The 21,737-nt window shown below is 41.5% G+C and overlaps 1 protein-coding gene across 13 annotated transcripts in view; it reads left to right on the forward strand.

Moving 5' to 3' along the window:
* The window catches only part of LOC111582007 (neurexin-3b), a 344,457-nt gene that overhangs the window by 275,683 nt on the left and 47,037 nt on the right, over window positions 1–21,737 (forward strand). For all 13 annotated transcript variants that reach the window (XR_008603364.1, XR_008603363.1, XM_055015655.1 and 10 more), the window contains one exon: window positions 19,449–19,620. Coding sequence is in view for 11 of the 13 variants with exons in the window: in XM_055015655.1 (XP_054871630.1) it covers window positions 19,449–19,620 (172 nt within the window). In the remaining 2 variants the exon portion in view is untranslated. The remainder of the gene's footprint in view (window positions 1–19,448; window positions 19,621–21,737) is intronic.

A 21,737-nucleotide genomic window follows, 5' to 3' on the forward strand; every position in this document is an offset into this window, starting at 1 on the left:
TATGTATCATAATAATTAATAATGCAAAATGTAGTCCATAATTAAATTCTAGACATTATTATATATCATCATTTTATAAGGTTGCCAGCTGACAGCTTTTTATGAGCTTCAAGAACTTCATGAGAGTAAATACTTGGTTTGAACAGCCTGTCGAACTTGCTCCAAGTTCTTTCCTAAACTTCATTCAAAATAATGAGTGTACTTATGGTATTTACTGTCTCAGAACATTGTCTTCCCTGCAAAAATGAGCAAAGTTCTCTCCAAGAAACATTCTCAGACATTTTTAAAGAGGAACTCGAGATGATTTTAAGCATGAACCTGTATATTTTATAGGTGCGCCTAAGGAGAGTATGATTCACTCTGTGAAAACAAGTTCTACATCAACCTCTGGGGTTGTTCAGTCCGAGTGGCTGTTTACCCAGCAGTGGAGCATAATACAAAGATATTATTAGCTGCATTAAGGATTCAGTGGCTTTTCAGAGCTTGAGCTTTTTCTACTAAAACCAGCAGTCACGATGCCTCGGCCTTGATTTTGACTGTTTTTACAAAAAACATAATTAGAACTATTTATACCCACAAATAGGAGCAAAACCACATTTTAAAGTAAAATTTCCTTTGAGATTATGGTGATGTGTGCACATGCAAAGCAAAAAAGAGGGGCAAGGCTCACCAAGCGAGTGCAATCAGCGGAAGTTGTGTGTGCAGAATCGGTGCTCCCACGCCCCACGGTGATGCCCTGTGGAAGATCTAAGCCCACGGCCGTGACACTGTGACTCAGATGACAGATGTTAAGCACAGCTCTCTTGACCCCCCCCACCCTCCCGAATTTCACAAGACCCCTTTGATTAAGTTGGTTTGAAGGCTGAAGAGCACATGCTTAATTCATTCTTCCCGTATTATCTTTAATTCATTGACATCTTGCTAGAACATGCCAGACTGACCAAAAAAAGAGAAAGGAAAGACGTACTTTCTCTGACTTCTTTGATGGTTCAGCCAGCTCATCCGCTTGGCAGATTCTCTTGAAAATACTGTGTTCATCATATTTTCTCTCCTGCTGATAAGACACATTGCCTTTGATTAAAAAAAAGGCTGTTCTTTGCATATACATGATGCAATTGCACACAATTTGGAAATCAGATGTGGCTCTTGTGCAGTGTCCCAGCATTGAATTGCCCTAACCTGCGCATGTGTTGGCTGTTTTCCAGCAGGCTTCTGCCTGGACAGCAATTAATGTCATTTGGAGTGAAGAGGGACTTCATGACTCATTACATATGCCTTTTGCTCAGAAAAGCCTCTGAGGGGCCTTCTACTCTTGTGTGGTAATGCTGCCACTTGGGGGATGGCACAAGTTGGATAACGCTCTAATTATAAAATTCACTATGAAAAATGTCTTCTGCTGTGCTGGCAGGGATGAGATTAAACCTTGTTTTGGCTTCAGTTTATTTGAGCTTCTAGTGCCTACAGACTCCATAGCTTCTATATGGATATTGTGGGGTTTTACACTTTGTGCAATTATTGTCTAACTGCCTCCAGTGTAAGTTTTTTTGATGTTTTTGGGGTGTTTAAGTTTCCAGAGTGGTTGTTTATTGGTTGAGCTGTTGCAAAGAGAGGAATGCTATCAGTTAGCTCAAGAAAGTCTGATTAACTTTTTTAAAATAGTTTGCATAAGAACGCTTTACAATTAATTTCTTATGCCTACAGACTCCAGAGCTACCATATGGATAGTGTGGGGTTTTCCCATTTGTGCAATTATTTTCTAACTGCCTCCAGTGTAAGTGTTTTTTTTTTGTTGTTGTTTTTGCCATTTTTTGTAGCGGGTTAAGTTTCCAGAATGGTTGCTTATCGCAGAAAAATGAATGCTATTGACAGTTAGCTCAAGAAAGACTGGTTCAATTTTTAAAATAATTGTAGATGTGCACTTTACAATTCACCTCTAGTGCTTACAGACTCCATAGACTCTATATGGAAACTGTGGGGTTATTCTCTGTCTCCAGTGTGAGTTTTTTTGACGTCTGGGAGGTTTTAAGTCACCTCTAGGACCTACAGACTCCATAGATTCTACATGGATGTAGTGGGTTTCCCATTTTATTATGGAACTGCCTCCAGTTTGCATTTTTTATGCATTTTTTAGGAGGATTTGGTTTCCAGAATAGTTGTTTATTGGACAAGCTGTTGCAGAGAGAACAATGCTATTGGCAGTTAGCTCAAGAAAGTTTGGTTAGATTTTAAGAATAGTTTGCAGGAGCGTGTTTTACGGTTCACACCTACTACCTACTGACTCCATAGTTTCCAGATGGATTTTACTATTTGTGCAATAATTGTCTAACTGCCTCCAGAGTAGGTATTTTTTTGCCATTTTTTGTGGTGGGTTAAGTTTCCAGAATGGCTGTTTATTGGCGAAAAATTAATGCTATTGACAGTTATCTCAAGAATGTCTGGTTAAATTTTAAAAATTGTTTGCAGAAGTGTGCCTCACAATTCACTGGCAACTGCAGAGGAAGAAGCAGGTGATGGTGACATTGACAGCCGTGTATTTTTGGCATTATACAAAGCATTATCTGACATTATTTCACTAGTTTAGCTGCCAAGTATAGCAGAAAGGAGGAGTTGGAATAAATCATGGGCATTTTTATGCTATAACCTGTGTCAATAGTCCTTCAGAATGGGCAAGGAGGCCCATCTGTGCCTCGCATGGCTGATTCTAGTGGACCTCCCCTCTCGACTACTGTAACCTGTTCACAGTCCTGGCTCAGTGGAGCACGGGCTGACAAATAGCGGGAGGGAAGGGTAGGGAGGATGAGATAGAAGACAGAGACAGCGAAGGCAAGAGAGGAAGCATTTATGGGGGGAGAGGGAGCAGCAGACAAGGGCTGGAGATATGGAGAGAGAGTGAAAACACAGATAGATGGAGGTGGAGAGAGTCAGTGCAGTGTGTCTAATCTCCCTTCAGGGGCAGCAGTGTCAGGACGCCTTCTATGACAGATAAACTCACCCGACAGCGAGCCCAGAAATGACAGACACCCACTGTGCCCCGACTTTGCCGAGAATCTCCACAGCATCTGGCGGGAGAAAGGAAGGAGGCAGCACCTTGTTTCCACCCAGCTTTGTGCAGGAGAAAGACGGTGGGCGGTTCTGTTAGCGGGGCAGCAGCAGAGCTGGGAGGTGAAAAGGAAAAAGGAGTGAGTGGAGTAATGTTTGCTTTACTGTGGCAAACACAGACGGGAAGAAGGCAGCAGGAGGTGATGTTTTTGTTCCCTTTTTTTTCCTCAATCGCCTCTTTTCACTCTGCTGAAGATTGTTTAGATCCTGAGGTATGGCTGGAACAGACACCTGAGCTATTTGTCACCTGTTACTTTTTTTTTTGCCGGTTGAGATTGAGACTCTTCATTCCTTTTTGGAGGAACAGCCTGCTCACTCGACATTAGTTCAGGAGAAATTGTCTCTGCGATTATGTGTTTTTGTCAGACTGCACCGTTCTCTGTCTGGAGCTCGGAAGAAAAAAGAAAAAGAAGAAGGAGCAAACATTTGTCAAATTGTGAAGGCGCACCTGAAGGAAGGCCTGGAGAACCCCATCCCTGGAGTTTGACATGTGAAAGTGCTCATCTCCACCTCTTCCAGAGAGCATGAAGTCAGCGTGCTTCTGCAGACTTCTGAGCAGTCGAAGGTGGCAGATGCTCATTATGTGAGCTTGTGTGTGGCACAGCGATGAGTCTCCTGCAGTCTTGTTCGGGAGCTCAGGCCGACCTGGGACAGACCTTCAGAATCACTGTGACATTTTAAACAACCTCCCAGTGTCTTGCAAGATAGACAATATATTTGTCACTTTCTCTGGCTCACTGTTCTCTGCCCTCTGTGAACCTCTATGTAGTTACCTCTGAATAGAAATAAGATATATATGTGCCAACACACCTGTCCGTGCCTGTACGTCTCTCTGTGACCCATTCATGCTGCTGCTATCGCAAACTTGTCACCCACGAAATTAGAATCCTAAAAAGCGAGATAAAAACGCAGCGATAAAAGCACCTTTGATTTGTGCACTTTGACATGCTTACAACGTGCATCAGCGTGCATGCAAAGCTCCCAACATGCAAGAAAGCGCGGGGCATAATCAATCATTTGGAGGCCCTGATTAATGTTAATGGTGTTTCTCAGAATTCCATTGGCATCTCCTTGCATTCCAATCACCTAGATTTCATGCCTCCTCTCTGCAGGCAGCCCCTGTTAATTGTGAGAGAGGGGAGCCGCAATGAGCGCTATCTGCCGAGCCTTTGATATGCACTTATCTTTTAGCAGTTTCATATTATGGAAAAGAAAATTGCCTTTAAAAAATGACTGGTGCCTTATTACTTTTGGGCCAATTAATTTCTTGAAAAATAATGCCTTTTTGAAATGGTGGGGAAAAAATAATTATGGGGGATAATTGACAAGGAAGGACAAGCATGCAGGGAGGATGTAAGGAGACATGAATGCAAATTTGCTATTATTTTTGTAGTTCATAAATAATACTCCTTTTTTCGGCGGTGGGTGAGAGAGGTTTTTGACGACAGTTTGGCCTGAAAGTGTCCAAAGCATTGAAGAAGTAGGGCACTTGCCTCAACGTTCCTTGAAGTGGTAGAGACAGACCGACCTAGATTTCCTCCTGTTTATTCAGCCATTTTAGTTGCTGGCTATTCATGGCTCCATTTCAGCGCTCCCCTTTTTATCCGTCTCTACGTTTTCCTGCTCCTTAACGTACTTTTGTTTGTTCTCTCCTGTTTCTCCCCCGTGTCCTCTGCCCACATCACCTCTCAGTCTGAAAACATACATGAAAGTCATTGGAAATGGCAGTGACACATTTGGACAGCTGCTGCGATGCCTCACGCTGTTTAACCGCAGGGGATCTGATAGCTTGACTTATCTCAAAAAACCCTATTGTAACCCACCTCTAAGTTTTATACTTTTTGCTAAAAACGATCACCTTATCTCATTCGTACAGTCCCGTATTCCACCTCTGCTGATAATACAAGTACAGTATCTCTCCCTGCAGTGTGGAATGAAAAGCCAAACAATTGCTCAAACAAACATCTTTAATCAATCATCGGCGTCATCATCATCTTTTTATGCGTTCCTGGGAGTTTGATGGGGTTCCGGTTGATTTAGCACAGCTCTAATGCACCGGATGTGGTTGTGAATTAGAAATGAATAAATGCTAAGTGAAACTTGGACTGCCGACCAGTAGCAAGCTGATATGACAGCCACACATGGAGATGGCATATGCTGCCCAGTGTGGCTTCTGAACCGTCGCCGCAGGACAGTTTAGACTCTGCTGCTGCATTCTGTCCATTCATGTATTCAGCCATACATTAGACTCGGCCTACTCAACGTTACAGCACCAGGTCTCCAGGTTAAGATACCTGACTGCTCATTAACAAAAACAGCTTTTACCTACCTCTTAAATCTAAAACAATGTCTCCCTAAACCTTTTCTTAATGCTTTATCCTTATTTTGTGCCTATATTGTATTAAAACTTCTGTCCTTAGTTTCTGAACTTGTTTGATAACTTGATAAATTCAAATTTTTTTTTCCTGTTTCACGCTTCACTGGAGCATTAGATCCGGTTAATCTTTTAACCCACGTGCGCTATGCAACTCGTTTCCTACCTGGAGCTGCTTTCATGGGTCACATGAATAAATCAGACGAGTTCAGAGGATGGGTCACAGGATGTGCTCAATCAAATAATAATACTGATGTCAAGTGAAAGATGATGGCTCAAGTTATATTAACTTAAAACTCCTACGCTCATGTACTCCCAAGGAAAACGATATATGTAATACTGTCAAGTCAAGATTGCTGAGATTTTTTGAACCCAGGTTTTATATATATCCAAAGTAAATGTGGAGAAGGGGAAGATGGAGATAAAGATTAAAAAGAGGAAAGAGAGAAACTGACTTGCGCAGAAGTCAGTTGATGGACAGACGTTAGCGAAGCTGGGAAGCTCTTAAGATAAAACTTATTTCTGTAGCTCGATGAATTACTGACCTGAAAGACACAATTTTTAATCCAAATGGAAATAAATGGGCAGCCGATTTAAAGAGCTCATATTGTGCTTTTAGGGTTTTTCCTTTTTCTTCAGGCTGGTATAGCGTTTCTCGTGTGTGTAATAGGTCTTCAAACCTACAAAATCCCAAAGTCTATATTCAAGGGAGATATTCTCTCTCTACCACAAAAAATAAAAGATACTGCCTGAAACGCTTCAATTGAAGTCCAGGCTTTTCGTCCGTTACTTATTTACATCATCATGGAACATATTTGCATAATGTCTACCTGCCACTGCCACTTTTGCAAGGGCTCTGTCTTTTTGTTTATTTAGATAATAGCTTCTAATAGAGTAAGAGTTATGGAATGTAATCAGCATTACAATATCAGAGCAGACTGAGCTTTTTGAGAGAGTCTTAAAGAGACAGGAGCTAAAATGAAGCATTTTAGATGAGAGGTTTCTAAAGGCACAGTCTTTAATTCAAATAGAAATATAAAGACAGCAGCAGCAACCCAGTTTAAAGAGCCCATATTATGCTTTCAGGGTTTTTACCTTTTCTTAGGTGAAATACAGCTGGGTTTTTCACGAGTAAATGGTCTGCAAACTTTCAAAACCCCAAATAGTTACTGTCTGCTCCTTACTCGCCTCATCTAAAGTCACAGAATTTCATCCGTTACTTATTTACATCATCATGTAACATATTTGCATCATGTCTGCCTGCCCCTGCCACTTCAGCTAGGGCTATGTGTCTTTACATATTTAGATTATAGCTCCTAACATAGCAGGTGGTATGGTATGTAGCCAGCTTTAGTTTTGTTGGACCAGCTGACTAAGCAGAACAGAGTGAGCTTTTAGGGAGCGGAGCCTTAAAAAGACATGCTAAAATTAAGAGCTTCAGACAGAGGGTGGGAAGAAAAAGAATGTGTTTTCTGGAACATTAAAACATGGAAGCATATTCTAGTTGACTCCGAAAATGAAATTATTAACCTGTCAGTGTGCGTAATATGGGCTCTTTAAATCACAGGACATTCTGCTCTATTAATGTGTTGTTTTCCTCTATTAGTAAGGGTTTTTTTTCTATCAGAGACTTTTTATTTGTGTGCAAATACAGCAGGAAACATAGCAACACAGCACATTTTTAATTATGAACACAAACTGTTGCCTTTTCATTTAAAGTGAACAAGTCAGTTCCCTGAAAATTTAAACGCATGAATTTCAGTGGTATCAGTATTTTGTTATAATGTCACATTCCCATTGACTCGTAATAAAGACTACATCCAGTGGATTGTATTTCAGATTGAGCTCAGGGACAAAAATTAATAAATCCATTCATCCATCCATTATGGTCCCTGTGACCTGCAGTAGAGTAACTTCACCAAGGCAGTGTTTACCACTAAAGCCCTTTTTGTCATTGATAGATGACAAACATCTGCCGTAAAACGTGATCCATTTAGTGCACCTCGGTCGCACAGGTATTATTTTGTACCAGTTTCACCAGCTCCACTAATTTATCTCCATTATAACAGTGTTTATAGCAACTGGAGATGCACTTTGTCTTCTTACTAAATCATAATCTCTCCAAGTTGAAGCAATTACAGCGCAAATGGTGTGAATTTAAACAGCAGCGATCGGTGTCTTCGGTGCTTTGTGGGAGGGAGCGACCCACGAATTGATATTATCTCACAGACTCTTGGTGGATTTGAAAGTAAATGAATCTCAAATCAAAATAAAATGAATCTCCTCTTCAGTAGAATATCAAAGACAGAGAGAAATGGAAAGAAGACGGAGGAAAAAGAAGAGTTTGATGGGCACGGGGAGGCTTAATGCACTCGGTTAATGCAGCTCTTTCTTCACCTCACCTCACATCATTTTTTCTAAGAAGTCCACTTTCATGCTGGGTGTCTTTTCGTTTCTTTCCCACCACCTTCATCCCTGACATCTCAGCGGGAAAGGTGGAAGGCAGAGGCTTGATCCCGGGCAGGTTACTCTTGGCAACAGACCGCCCACTGCCCTCTGCTGCTTGTGTGTGTGTTTGGGGTCCATCCAACAAGATTTGGCGCCAGCGTTGGCAACCCAACCCTGACCCCACCTGGCTTAGAACAGAAGAGACCCTTTTTTTTCTTGCCTTATCATCTCCTATGATTCAAGAACAAGCACACTGCCTTTGTTTCCCCTCACTTCACCCTCCACCATCTAAACCTGACACGACCAGCAAGGGATCAGAACACTGTCTACTGTAGATGCCAGCCATTAGCATTAGCATTTTAACACCTGTTCCTGCACACGTGTGGGTGTTAGCGCTTCTCATTTTAATGCAGCTCACAGAGACAACAAAAAGTGTGACAAAAATGTTAAAAAAAGACAAAAAAACCCCACAACAGTGTGTGTGTTCACGTGCACGTTGGTGTTTACATTCATCAGTCTGTCTGTTTGTGCCTGGAAGTGCGTGCCCAGAATAGTAAGTTTACATAAACAGATGGATGAGAAGCTGCGTCTCTCTCTCTTTCCTTGTCTCTTTGTGTGTTTTTTTTTTTTTTGCACTCAATGAACTGTGATCCAAACTCTGCTTCAAAGATGCATCTATGGCTGCAACTCACAAGACAAGAGAGCAACTATGTCCATCTCATTTTATTACAGAGTCTGTGTTGTGAGGCTTCCCCTCAATTTAGAATCTGTCTTGCTGCATTAATTACCGTTTTGTTTTTTGGAATGATGTGCAGCTATCTAAAGTAGATACTGTTTTTTTTTTTCCTATACTCATTCCCTAGTTCTTTCCCTTCCTCACAGTGTGTGTGTGGTTTTTGTTTTTGTTTTTTTTGCATATTACCCCAGACATGGTAAGGAGAGCGTGCAAAATACAGAGAGCAGCTCTTCAAACAAGCTGAAATCTTTTGTGTGTCTATTCAAATAATTTCACCCCGTGACTCTTTACCGAGCAGCTGCAGCGATGCATGTGATTGTGACTCTGGGTATTCTCTATGGGAAAACACACTCAAAGGTCAAAGATAAAGTCTTTGTGTGATTTTTTGTTTTATTATTTTTTGTTGCAGTCTGGTGTGTCTTTGCTTATTTCCGTTTGTCTGTACCCAAAGGACTAGTGTGGAGGATTTAGAGGCATCTAGCGGTGAGGTTGGAGGATGCAACTGGCTGAATAAACCTCCTTTTCCTGGCTTGTAGGAGAAGCAGTGGTGCAGCTTGTGTTATGCTTTCTGCATTTTGGGTTTCTGTAGAAATATCATGGTACAACATGAAAAACTACAATCTCCAGGAAGGAAAAATGATCTGGATGAAAAAAATACAGTTCCTCAAATGACCACTTGAGGCTGGGTGGAAAAATGAGTCTATCCCCATAGACCTATGTTAAAATGTCTTACTTTACAGCAGAAGTAAACATGTTTGCAGCCCGGTAGGAAGAAAGGTTTTGGTCTCTTTAGATAATTTTGACGTTCATTCAACTGTATAAAGGGTAAATGTTTCTATAACTGGCCCATTTAAATTATAATTGGGCTTTATCCATCTCAACTCCAAGCAGTTTTTTGTTTTTTTTTTTGCTCCTATCACATTTATACTCACCATTTTTACTGACGTATGATGTCCTGCACCTCTCTGGAAGAAAGAGCACAATTGAACTCAAAAATGTCATTAGTATTGATTGATGCCATAAATCAAGAAAATTAAAAGAATTTATTTCTTAATAAAAGAAAAAAAACAGGATTCAGCATGTACAACATTTTCCCAAGTGTCTGTAGGTGTTTCCAATAATGGAAATAATGGTGACCTATCTATACTATAGAAGTTTTACTGCTTACATTTTTAGTTTGCTTCCATACTTTTCTCATATTTGCTTGGTATTTGGGTGTGAGTGTCTCTCATGGTTTCTGGGTTGTGCAGAGGAGCATTGAGTATTTACTTTCTTCCTTAATCTGATTCATGCAAACCACATATTTTTGGCAAATTTTTAAATAAGGCATGTCAAATAAAATGATTCATTTGAAAGATTGTGATATTAAGCTTAGATTTGGCTAATTTTCAGGACAGAATCGGAAGCAACTATGTCCAAAAGTTGAAAATCTAGTGATTCCTTCTGTGTGATATACAGTTTCTGACTCGGATTAGCTGTTTTTTGGGTTCAGTGGGTTAAAGTTCCAGAAACTCAGAGATGTTTACAAGGCCTTGAAGCATCTTTTTGCTCATTTTTGAATTTGCTTTGGAGTCAGGTTTCATCAGGCTCCACCATGATGAAAACCGCTGGAGCACAGTGAGCTTTGGTGTAAGTCTCCAAGAAGTCAAGGCTTCATAGTGATGAATGTAAACATTATTCTTCACACTGATCCTTTAAACACAGTGTCTGTTTTGTCACACAAAATGCAGCAGGTAGGCATTTTGTGACCTCAGTGGAAAGTTGTTAATTTCAGAAAAATGAGGGGAGGAAAGAATGTAGGATGAATTGTGTGACCGCTTGATTTATTGTGCACTACTTTCATTCTGGGGCTACCAAATAGAAAGTGCTCAAATTCAGCAGCACATTAAATTAAATATGTGCCGAACAGATTCTAATTTGATCACCAAGCTGTTTCAATTTCATTAGCCTAGTCCCTAATGGACTTTCACAGCATATTATTCCATCTAGCACAAATCCTATTCATTGGCTCCTTTTATTTTTTTCTAAATAAGCCCCCTGGTGTGCAGGGACCATGTGGCTCAACACTGCACAGCGTGGGGTCGCACAAAACCTGCTTTTTCTTTAATGGACACAGAGATACACTGAAATCAAGTCTGAATCGACACTGAATAAATGTAATCAAACTTTAGATTTATGCCCAGCATCTTATTAACAGCTGTTGCAGAACATCAGGCCAAGCAGGGTATTAATACGATGGTGGCAATTTGAGGCTGCGTGTGTTTGTTTGTATGTTTTTGCAGGAGACTAAGGCTCATTGCTTTTGCATATGGCCTGATTGCATGTTGTTGGTGCCGGCACATGCTGCATTGTGGTGGTGCAAATGAAGTAGTGCTGCAGCAGGTCAGGTGGATGAAAATTCATGGCTGAAGTTTTACCACGCTTCTGTGATTTAGCAAGCTTGTAATTATGGTGTATGCATTATAATTACTTATGCTATGTCAGAATCCGACCATAAACAGAGACAGAATGACACTCAGCACCTTTAAGTGGATCTGCCCTCTACATGTGATGTTAGATTATTCATAGCAGCATGCTGGAAATAAAGGAATCTGTGCTTGTACATCTAAAAAGGTCCATAATTATATGAAAGAAGTGAAACAACCACTGTAGGCATTTTTCATAATAATATAATCGTTATGTAAATTAATTTCTTAAATGTGCAGACTAGATGCATGGTTCTTTCATTTTAGCTATACTCATGTTGAATTTACTAGATCTGGAAGAGGTTTTTGTAAATCCGGTAAAACCCCAAGGAGTTTCTAGGCGTTTTTTTTGCTCTTGTCACATTTTTACTGACTGTTGGCTCATTTTTCATTGCAGTAGAAAGTCTTAAACCTCTGTGGAAACAGCACAATCACGACTAGAAGGAGAAATGACTCTGAAATATCTTTTGTGCAGCGTGACGCACTTATAATGCCTTAAATCATTAAGATGAATACCTAAAAGTAGATTTTTTTCAGTGTTTATTGTATAAAAATTGAAAATAAAAAGAACTGGAATCAACATGTGCCCACAGTTGTTACCAATGCTGAGAGGAAAACCGTTGGCTCTCGATGAAATATGTATTTACGATTACATTTTTAACTTGTTTCCATGCTTGTCTCCTACCTGGTCTGTGTAAACACTGCCTGCAGTTCAGCTGAAAAGTCATTGCTCCTCAGTTACACAGGGAAGCGCAGAATTTTGGTTTTGGTTTTTTTACAGAATCTTGTTAAAGTAAGCATTTTATTCTGGTCAATTTCTAAATGAGACATGTAGAATAAAGTCATTTTGATGAAATATCACCAATATTTTCCCGACCAAACTTCATGTCGTAGCTGAGTTGTTAAAGAACTGTCAGAAAAAAAAAAGTCAATGATTCTTTTGTTTTTACAGTTTCAGGCTCTGATAAATGGTGTCATTTTACCTTTCAAACAAGCCCGCAAGTTTTGGGATTCAGAGGGTTAAAATAAGACCAATAAGAATTTGGCTAAAAATAAGCAACAGAAAATAGAAACTGCATAAAATGTTGTTCAGTGATGCAATACAGAGGATTCACAAAAGACAAACAGGGCCAAGGATAAACAAAGCCCCGAGGGCAGACTTCACTGTCCTGCTGGCCGAGTGGAAGAAGCTTTCTGAGTAAAAGTACATAAAACTGAAATCTAAAAGACACATTTCTGAAAATAACCATAGAAAGATTAGTCTATTGTCCTTAAAAGAAGCTACAGATTCATTGGTCATACAAGATGCAGCATCCAAAGGTTCTTTCAGGGACACACTTTTCCTGAGACAATGCAGGCCGGAGACATGCAGTAAAGTATGGTAGCGATGATTAGGATCAGTGCACTGTCAGTACTCTAAGTTCCAAAAGGCTGAAAGCGATAGTGTAGAGCTGGAGAGGACTCTGCGGTAACATTGATAAATGTTTTCACCAGGCCGTCCGCCATTAGTGTCAGGGCAAGTTACAGCCACAAGAGCGGACAAACAGGAAATAGAGAAAGAGTGGGTGTAAATAATTGATAAGGCTGACCCTGCGCAATTCATATTCTGCAGCAGAGGATCAAAGAGTAAGGCTCTGAGTTTGACATTGAGCCCGAGCGCAGGAGTCGAAGCCATTACCTTCCCCGGCAACGCTGCTGCCGCTGCTTGTGTTTGTATTAAAAATGCAATGACTCTTCCTCTTCAGTCTGGGCTAACGCTAGCTGGCACTCCTGGGCATTAACCAACTGGCTAATGGACTCGCTGGTATTACCCCTGCAATTACAGTAGCGCTAAGTAAAGTGAGGTGGAAGCCATTTTGTTCATGTCCATTTGATGAAGCTGTTCCTGGCGCTCTCAGGTGTGAAATATAGCCTGTGTTAGACCTCTGGGTTCTTTTAGGTATGATCAATATTTCAGAGGCACCCAGGCCTCGGCGCCTTGTATCCTACCACATGGGCTCTGCAGCCAATTATGAACATCTGAATGAACATTTGAGCCAATTAATGATTTATGAAATTTCACAGTTTTCAGGGGAATGTTTATTTGAATAGTGCATTAAGACTGTCACCGTACGAAGCTAGAGAATCTGGGAACGCTGCAGACTCTGCTTTTAATGTGAGAAAGTAAAACCGTGTCTGCAGTGTTTTATTCAGTCCCACAGTAGAAGAGATCTTTCCAAAATGAGAACCTTTTTGTGGACCTCATGCACTGGCAGCACTACATATGCATCACTGCTATGATGCATGTATATAAAAACGTGCTTTATTCATGGCATTTAAATATGGATTTCTTCGCTTTCTGTCATCATCAAGGCTAAGATTGTCCATCAGTTATATCTGCTTTCTTAGATCACTTAAAATATTCACTTCATCTAAATTATACAAGACATTTTAGGTTTGTTTGCCCATTTTTGAGATATATTTATCTGTAAAAGTCACAAGCATCATTGTTACTCTGTGTAATCCACAGAATGTTTTTTGTCAGGTTTTAAAATATTTTTTACTTAAAAAAAAGAAAATGTCCTGTATGAAACCCTCTGATAGTGCATCCTATGGATTATCCAGGCTAATAGGGACAAGATACATGTTTTTGTAAATCTTTAAATTCACATAACTAGTACTGTGAACTCGTTAAATTCAAAAAGGAGAGATTATTTGGAAGGAAAGAAGGTATTTATGTATGTAGCAGAAACTGGATTGGGGGATTTGTTCAAAACGACACCATAGAACTACGTCCCGGATGGAAATTGGAGATGAGGATAGGATTCCAGGAGTACAGACGTTGGTGGTGGTGGTGGTGGTGGACAAGAGTACGGGAATTTGGAAAGTGGCAGAACTGAAATCTAAAGACAGACAAACACCGGCAGGAAGAACATTGGATGAGACTTGGAAATTGAAAATGAAGCTGTTATGACAGCGTGCAAAAACAGAAGCGACAAAAAGAAGAGGATAGAGAAGCAGGAATAGTTCTTACTTCACCAAGAGGAATGGAGACAGAACATGAGAGAGCAAATCCTTCTTATTTCTCTATATACATGTATAAAATGGCCAGCAAATTCCATGAAAACACCCAGAACAGCTCAATATCAAATCTGAATTTGCTTTTTTACATTGTGTGTCCCGCCTGTGGCAGACAGCCTCGAGCAAAACATGGGACACAAAATACCAATTTCATGCTTAAAAAGGTGAAGTGATATTCGGCAACAGATGACACAGCAGTTTTGAACAAATATTACTCAAATGTGGATTAAAAGTGCATATGTTTGGTTCCATTTGTGTGCCGGATTAATCCACATCGTTGCTCTCGTGAGTATGTATGTATGATGCATGTGGGATTATCTCCAAATTAACTACTGAGCCCATGTTTGTCTCACTGATGTGTTTTTGGTTAGGCTTCAAAATTATTCATAGAAATGCTAAATTCTGATTTATCGTGGATTTTCATTCAACCAAAAGGTTTCTTTCCACATCTTCTGAGCAGACAAAATGCTCAACTCCGTCTTAGTGACAGATCATGACAATAAGGTCACAAAGCTCCTTGGATTTAGTTCCGACTTGCAATTGACTAAAACCTGAGTAGAGAACTCGTGCATTAACCATTCTACATTTACAGTGCATTAGCTTGCTTTAGACCATGCCTGAAATGACCATTGGACTGGTATAGAAGCTGTATTTTCTCAAAAAATGAGAAAATACATTTCAAAGGATATGAATAGTTTTAAGAAAAGTCATGTAAAAGCAAAAACTGAAATGGTTCAAACTCCTAATTAACATCTCTACTACAATGTCCTATTGTCTTTCGTTACTTGTTTATGTTTCTTGCAGCCAAAAGAAAATTATTCAAACAAACATGGCTGTAAATAATTTGTTTCAGAATTGTAGGAATAAGATATGTCCTACCAAAAGCACATAATTAAAATCTAAATAATTTGCAGAGAGAGTCTGTTTGTTTTGTAATTCGGGTGAACTAGCCATTTTCCAGTCATAAATTTCCAAAGGTGTGATTACAGCAGGGTCACTGGGTAATTTCTCATACTTGTTGGGCCGTACATCTGTCATATTTGCTTTTTTTTGAGGTCCGATCTACTTAATCTATTGTGGAAATGAGAGACAATCCTTCTGTAATTAGGGATTTCAGTCTCACCAGTGGCTTTTTCAAGAGCACCGCCAATACACTGAGCCCAGGGCCTGTCGAGTTGTCAGTATATTCTGTACATGAAGACATGACTAGCACTGAAGGCCAGCACACACACACAGAGCTCTCCTTAACAGCCTCTAGCATCCTACCCTTTAGCAAATTTCTGACTCCCGGAGCTTGATGCGCACAAGAACAGACAGCTACAAATCACTACGCTGTCTATGAGTTATCTCTGTCAATTACTGACGATGAATGGCTTTGGCACTGTGAAGGCCAGGTGCATCAATCCAACACGCCTCGCATTGTCCTAGCTTCTCCACTCTATTGATTCTCCTTCCACCGCTTCCACGATCCAGTTTTGATGGCCCCTGACCGCAAAAGCTAACTTGAGCGCTGATGTCAGATGAAAGGGGGGATATGTAACACAAACTCCCACCCGGGGACATGTTCACATTCTTGATATCAGATCTTCCTCCCTCCCAACTGAGCCTTAATATAGATCCAGTGGAGTCAACCCACTACAACTTACACTCTGCCCGTACCAGATTTCAATCAAGCTTTGATTGCAAGGCTATACCTTTTTTGCGGGGAGGAAGAACTCCCACTTTAATATTTTCCGTCCTCAAAGACGCTTTCAATGCGTATCTTCTTATAGCAGATATCTGGCACATGACTACATATATTTATTCATTCCTTTCTCTGTTTCCCTATCTCTTTTGTCAGCTTTTTTCTCTCCCCAGCAGAGCTAAATGTGCTTATTCTGCCCATCTCACCTCCATAAAATGGCTGTCAGATGTATTTATCTGTCCAGGGCCTGTGGCTTAACAGAATGACCATTCAGCGAGCTGGGGATGGGGATCTATTGTGAGCGGCTCGTCCTCTGTACAGCAGCTGTCTGCTGAGGGCTGCGGTGGCTGTCTGCAGGATCGCCCACCGCTGCTTTGAGTGATTTTCTCTCTTTCACTCTGCCCGGGGTGCTCCATGTGTTGGAGGCATTGATCGACCCTGAATTGGATTGCGGCGGGCCTGATTACTGATGTCAGTGTGAGCCGGGACACGTGGGAACGCTGGAGCTCCTCATGCCAAGCCGGGGCTGGATGGATGGATGGATGAATGGATGGAGGGATGGATGGAGGGATGGATGGAGGGGTGTATCACTCGCTGAAATTACATTCATCAGTCAGAGTGTGAACACAGCATGCCCACACATACTGTACACTGAAATGACACATAAACAAACTGCCAACATAATCTTGTGCTATTCCTATAGCGCCCAGAGTGTTCGTGATTGGCATTAAATAAGGACTGTGGGGGCATGTTAGACTGCATCACGCCAGGAAATTTCCCTACTGTAACTCTGCTTTTGTATTTTTTTTCGAGTTCGTGAGATAGTTCTTTGATGAAAGAAAAGATTCGGCGGTGCAAGGTTATGACTTTGCATTTGTGTGTGTGTTTGGAAGCGATTCTCCGCGCATCATTTGTTTACACCTGGAGTAGTGGCCATCATCTTTTCCACTAAGAGAACAATAGCCATTTTTCCCCTCCTTTGCTCAGGAGACAATGAAGTGCCTTCCCGCCTCGCGAGCGACAGGCCAATAAAAAACGTAATTGGATCTGTCAATCAAACGTTGCTGCAGCGTGAGGGTGGGCAGGCAGGTGGGTGGGTGGCGGTGGCAGAGGCGGGAGGGTAGCCGGACAACGGGAGCAGAAGAAGAAGAAGGAAAAAGGGAGTGAGGAGGAGGAGGAGGATGTGTGTCATTGCAGTAGCACACACACAGCTTCCTTCTTTGCCTGCAGGCGCTCAGCAACAGTTACAAAGGTGTACAATTGTTGTGTTTTGTTGTTTGTTTGTACCAGGGCCGGGGGGTGACGATCTGTCTTTGTTTGTAGGTATTAGTGGGTCGGTGATGTGACTTTGATGCAGCTACACAGGAGAGCCGGAGCTGCCAGAGCCTCTGAAGGTCACAGTGGATGTACGAGTGCTGATGTGTCTGTCTGCGCTTTGTATGCGCTCGAACCGTCAGACATGTTGTTTTTTCGTACCAGGGAAAGGTCCTGTCATTAGTCAGGAAGGCCAGGATGCTTTAGTAGTATTTTTCACGGTACAACACACACGCCGAGCATCACCTTGTCACATTAAATCAGCATATTTGTGTATGTGCTTATCTTAGCCCATGTAGGTGCACGGATTGTGTGCGTCTGCTGGCAGATAAGCAGCATATATGTCCGCACACTTCTGCCCTGCACACTTTTTATTACACGGTTTGTCCGACGCTCTAAGTTTTAATGACACCTACTTAAATTAAGAGCCCAGTAACCGCCTGTCTGACGGATGATGTTCAAATATTCTGGGCTCCGTCTCTGAGCTCTACCTCGGCTTTTAGGAGATGGCTTTCTCATGTATTTGGTGACATTCTTTTTCCATTATTAGCCGAGCTGGAGATTGTTACAGAAGGGAAGCTGCTCCGTCATTCCTTGCATTATAGTCTCGAGCACACTGTAATGCCATCTCTTTTTATGAAAAGACAAAGGATGTTTTAACTGCGAGTACGAAGGAGCCCGGTGCAGGTCTTTAAGAGGACTTGTTGAAGAAACTACAGCATGCATAGTCACTGCAAGGTTGCAGTTTTACTGACTACTTTCTGAACTTTCTACCATCTTTAAAAACTTCGAAGGAAATGTTACCTCTGGAGGACACGCAGCGCCTTGAATCGAGACAAAAATATACTCCTACACTGCCCCTTGCACTTAAAAAATGCTAAGAAACAAAAATGGGATCCAAATTTAGAGAAATGAAAAAAGAGTTGTCTGCTTCCTTACAAGGTTTTCTAGGTGCTCTACTTAAGAAGTAGAAAAGACTGAGCAAACTTTGTTCAATATTTGTTCCCTTTTGATCTCATCTCTATATCTTTTTTATTTTTTTATGAATATAGCAAATATATAGAGTGAACAAAATGAATTGATGACAAGCAAAAGTCTAAGGCTTAATGGCAGGACTGCTTTGAAACAGTTTACTGCACCTGCTATATTAACCTGGTGGGGTAGTATTCTGCTATTATAGCCTGACGTGGAGTTTTCTTTTAATGCATTAAGTAGAAGTTAGCTTTATTAAGTGTTCTCCTCAGGTATTTGGAGACTGCGACATTAAATAGAGGTCAGCAGGTTTAAGTGTTGTGTCATTTAAGTTGTAGCAACTTGTTGTGCATTTATGCTGACTAGCACAGTTAAATTCAACTTGACATTATCAGGCTTTGTGTTCTAACAGTCAGCCATGCAGGACTAGTGTCTCAGCTGATCATTTAACAATATGTGCCTGCCTGCCCCCTCCCTGTGCGAGCCTTTCCCAATTTTGGCTTTGTTATGAGAAACGGTCCCACTGCTCTGGGCTTCTAAAGAAGGTAATTACACTGAGAGATTCCCTGTAGGGGATTAAAACAAATGACACAGAAAACACAGCCCTTCCCCATTGCCACTCACTCAAGTCCTGCCTCCGCTCTAAAACCTTTTGCTTGTAACGCCTACATGCCCATGAATACACAAGCAGTCACAGTAAAACACGCTGGCAGCTCATGAAAATTAGTGGGGTCGAGGGGAGAGGAGTCAGGAAATGATGGGGAGGCGTCACGATTTATGGACATGGTATAACTGGTTTAGCATTAGCAGCTTAAACAAAGCATATGGTATTCATACAGTTTGTAAGGACCACAGCAGAAAAAGCATCTGTCCTGCCAGTTTTGTAGTGACAGGCTGCAGGGAGCATTACTCATCATTACAATCTCTGCTGGCAGCCTATTTTCACCACATTACAGTGGTATAATGAAGCGTAGCGTGCAAGCGTCCTCAGGTTCTCTGAGTAGTTCACCATTAGAACCAGCCGAGGGCATTCATCCAAGTAGCTTTATTGAACTTTTTACAGTTAGTTTATCGCATAATTAATTCATTACTGCACAACAATACATGTAGGTGGAAGCTTGGTGCAGTAGGAGTTCAAAAAATTCAAATTCATCTCGCTTTGACAGCTGTGGCACTTGTTGAGAAGTAGAACCCATTGTGTTGGATTGATTGGCATTTTACCAGTTCAGTAAAGTGCTGTTTTCAAAGACCACCAACTCACTCTGCTCTTTTTTCTTCTCTTTGTGTCTTTTCCAGGAACAAGGCAAAGTAGGTGTGACATTCAACATTGGCACAGTGGACATCAGTGTCAAGGAGACAACCACGGCGGTAAACGATGGCAAATACCATCTGGTCCGATTCACCAGGAACGGGGGCAACGCCACCCTGCAGGTGGACAACTGGCCGGTCAATGAGCACTTTCCCACAGGTACTGTTCCTGTTATTAATCATTTATCTGATTCAATCTTAGAGAAAAATTTTAGTTTTAATACCACTGGACGCCATCTGTTTATGCTAAGGGCACCACCGAGGAGAAATATCCAGAACGATTCACTGTCTCCTGCTCTCCAGAGCGAAATATCTTAGATGACTAAAAGGCATTAGCCGCCCCACGCTATGCTCATGTGGCCGTCCATGCCTCAAAAAACATGTCCTTCCACACCATCACACCTGACTCCACAGGAGATTAGTGCACCAAGCTCGAATCTTTTGTCTTGCAAGAGGCATTAACTGTGCAACATCTGGCCGGTTCATTTCAGGAAAGGGATTGAAAGGCACCGAGAGGCATTTGGTCGGTGGGCAAGCAGGGAGAGGATAGAGGCAAAAACCAAGGGTGGCCTGTTGGCCAGATAAAGCTGCTGCCTGCCTGTATCTCTCATTCCCAGGTCAGCAGAAGCAGAACAGCAGCAGAATACAAATAGGGTCATCAAACGGAGCCCGCTGCATTTGGAGGCTCAGGCACTCCCTTCATTGGGAACAGATATGTGCTGCTCAGCTAGCTAGGTGAGAGAGTGAGAGAAAGGGTGAGAGAGGGAAGGAAAGAAAAAAATCCTCTCCCGCTTCTACTTAACAGTCCATTAAATTGAGTTGGCTGTCCTCAACTTTGATATCTGTGTCTCCATGTCAACCAGCTTGGGAGAAACCACCTTTGTTTCCTCGCTTCCTATTACCCTCACTTCTATTTCACTCCAGTGAAACGGAGCAGACGCACAGTTAAACAACACAAAGTGGCAGTTGAGCCAAGTAGCTGGGACAAAAGATAATATGAAACTTCGTTGATCTCTTTGGTGAAACTGTGCCGTAGCAGTGAGTCGTAATTGGACAGAAGGAGATGATGACTAATTAGACCGTGTTGAAGATTAAACCTTATTAGCCAACAAATGCACTTCACATTCAAATTTGCATCCGTTCTTCTCAGTTAACTTGTTCTATAGGTATTAATTGCAGTGAGGTACAGTCAGTATTAAATGAAACTGCATGACTTGGCCTTTCAAATGATGCTAGCAACTTAACTGTGTTATGAAGTGTCTGTGAGAAAAATCATTTTGAAATGACATGAAATTTAATCAAATCAAAAATTGCATGGTTTCCGACTCTTATTTCCGTTACAGACTAAACACATATTTTCCCCCAACTTCTAAATCTTACAGCATCCCACCATCATGGTTCTGATACTGCTCGATTCTAGACAATGTCCCCTTCACATTTATGAAAAGATATCTCTACTGCCAGCATCTTATGGCGAGATACATGTAAAAACATCAGAATTCATTCAGGCAGTAGGTTTTTTCCTCATTTTGAAGGGTTACATAAAAAATCTGCAATTGCTATCATATCAAATGATGGAAAATCTGAACAGCAAAGGTTACCCATATATTGCCAGCCCTTATAACAACCAAGATAAAAGCTCACAAGTAAAGGTAGTGAAATTACCCTGACAACAGCCCAGAGCTCATAGGGTTAAATATTGTTCCATTACAAGATGCAGAGCAAACATGAAATGTGTCCAAGAATGCAACAAGCAAGAGTATTTTTTCCCCAAACACTGACAAAAACAGAAATAATACAGAAATGCTGATGCTACTTAATGGTGAGGAGCGAACAAATATGAGTTGATCCCTTTCACTTCCCAGCCCGATGTCTCAGCCGCCCTACAGCGTGCTCCTTAGCCGCATGCCTCGGCCGAGGACAGGGCAGCTTCCTCTCCTGGCGTGACCTGGCACGCTGTTTTGGTTTGGTTCAATGCCAGCGCAGGTGACGTTAATCTCTTCTGTCTCTGGCTTTCTTTTGCCTTTGGCTGTCTTTCGCTTTTCTTTGACCAGATAAAGTTAGACGGGTTTCATAACTGCGTTTCAGCCACAGCTGCTGCAAAATACTGAGAAACTCCAGAACATGCACACAAGTGACATCTCCGTCACATTCACGCTCACACGTGCATGACGCTCAATGAAAGAATTGAACTAATCAGACCAATGTGGCTGCGTTGCTGCACAGAGGTAGCTTTTGTCTTGTTCCTTATCCACTCTGCATCTTTAACAGCTTGTA

The sequence above is a fragment of the Amphiprion ocellaris genome, chromosome 12 (genome assembly GCF_022539595.1).
Source record: "Amphiprion ocellaris isolate individual 3 ecotype Okinawa chromosome 12, ASM2253959v1, whole genome shotgun sequence".
NCBI classification, from domain to species: domain Eukaryota; kingdom Metazoa; phylum Chordata; class Actinopteri; family Pomacentridae; genus Amphiprion; species Amphiprion ocellaris.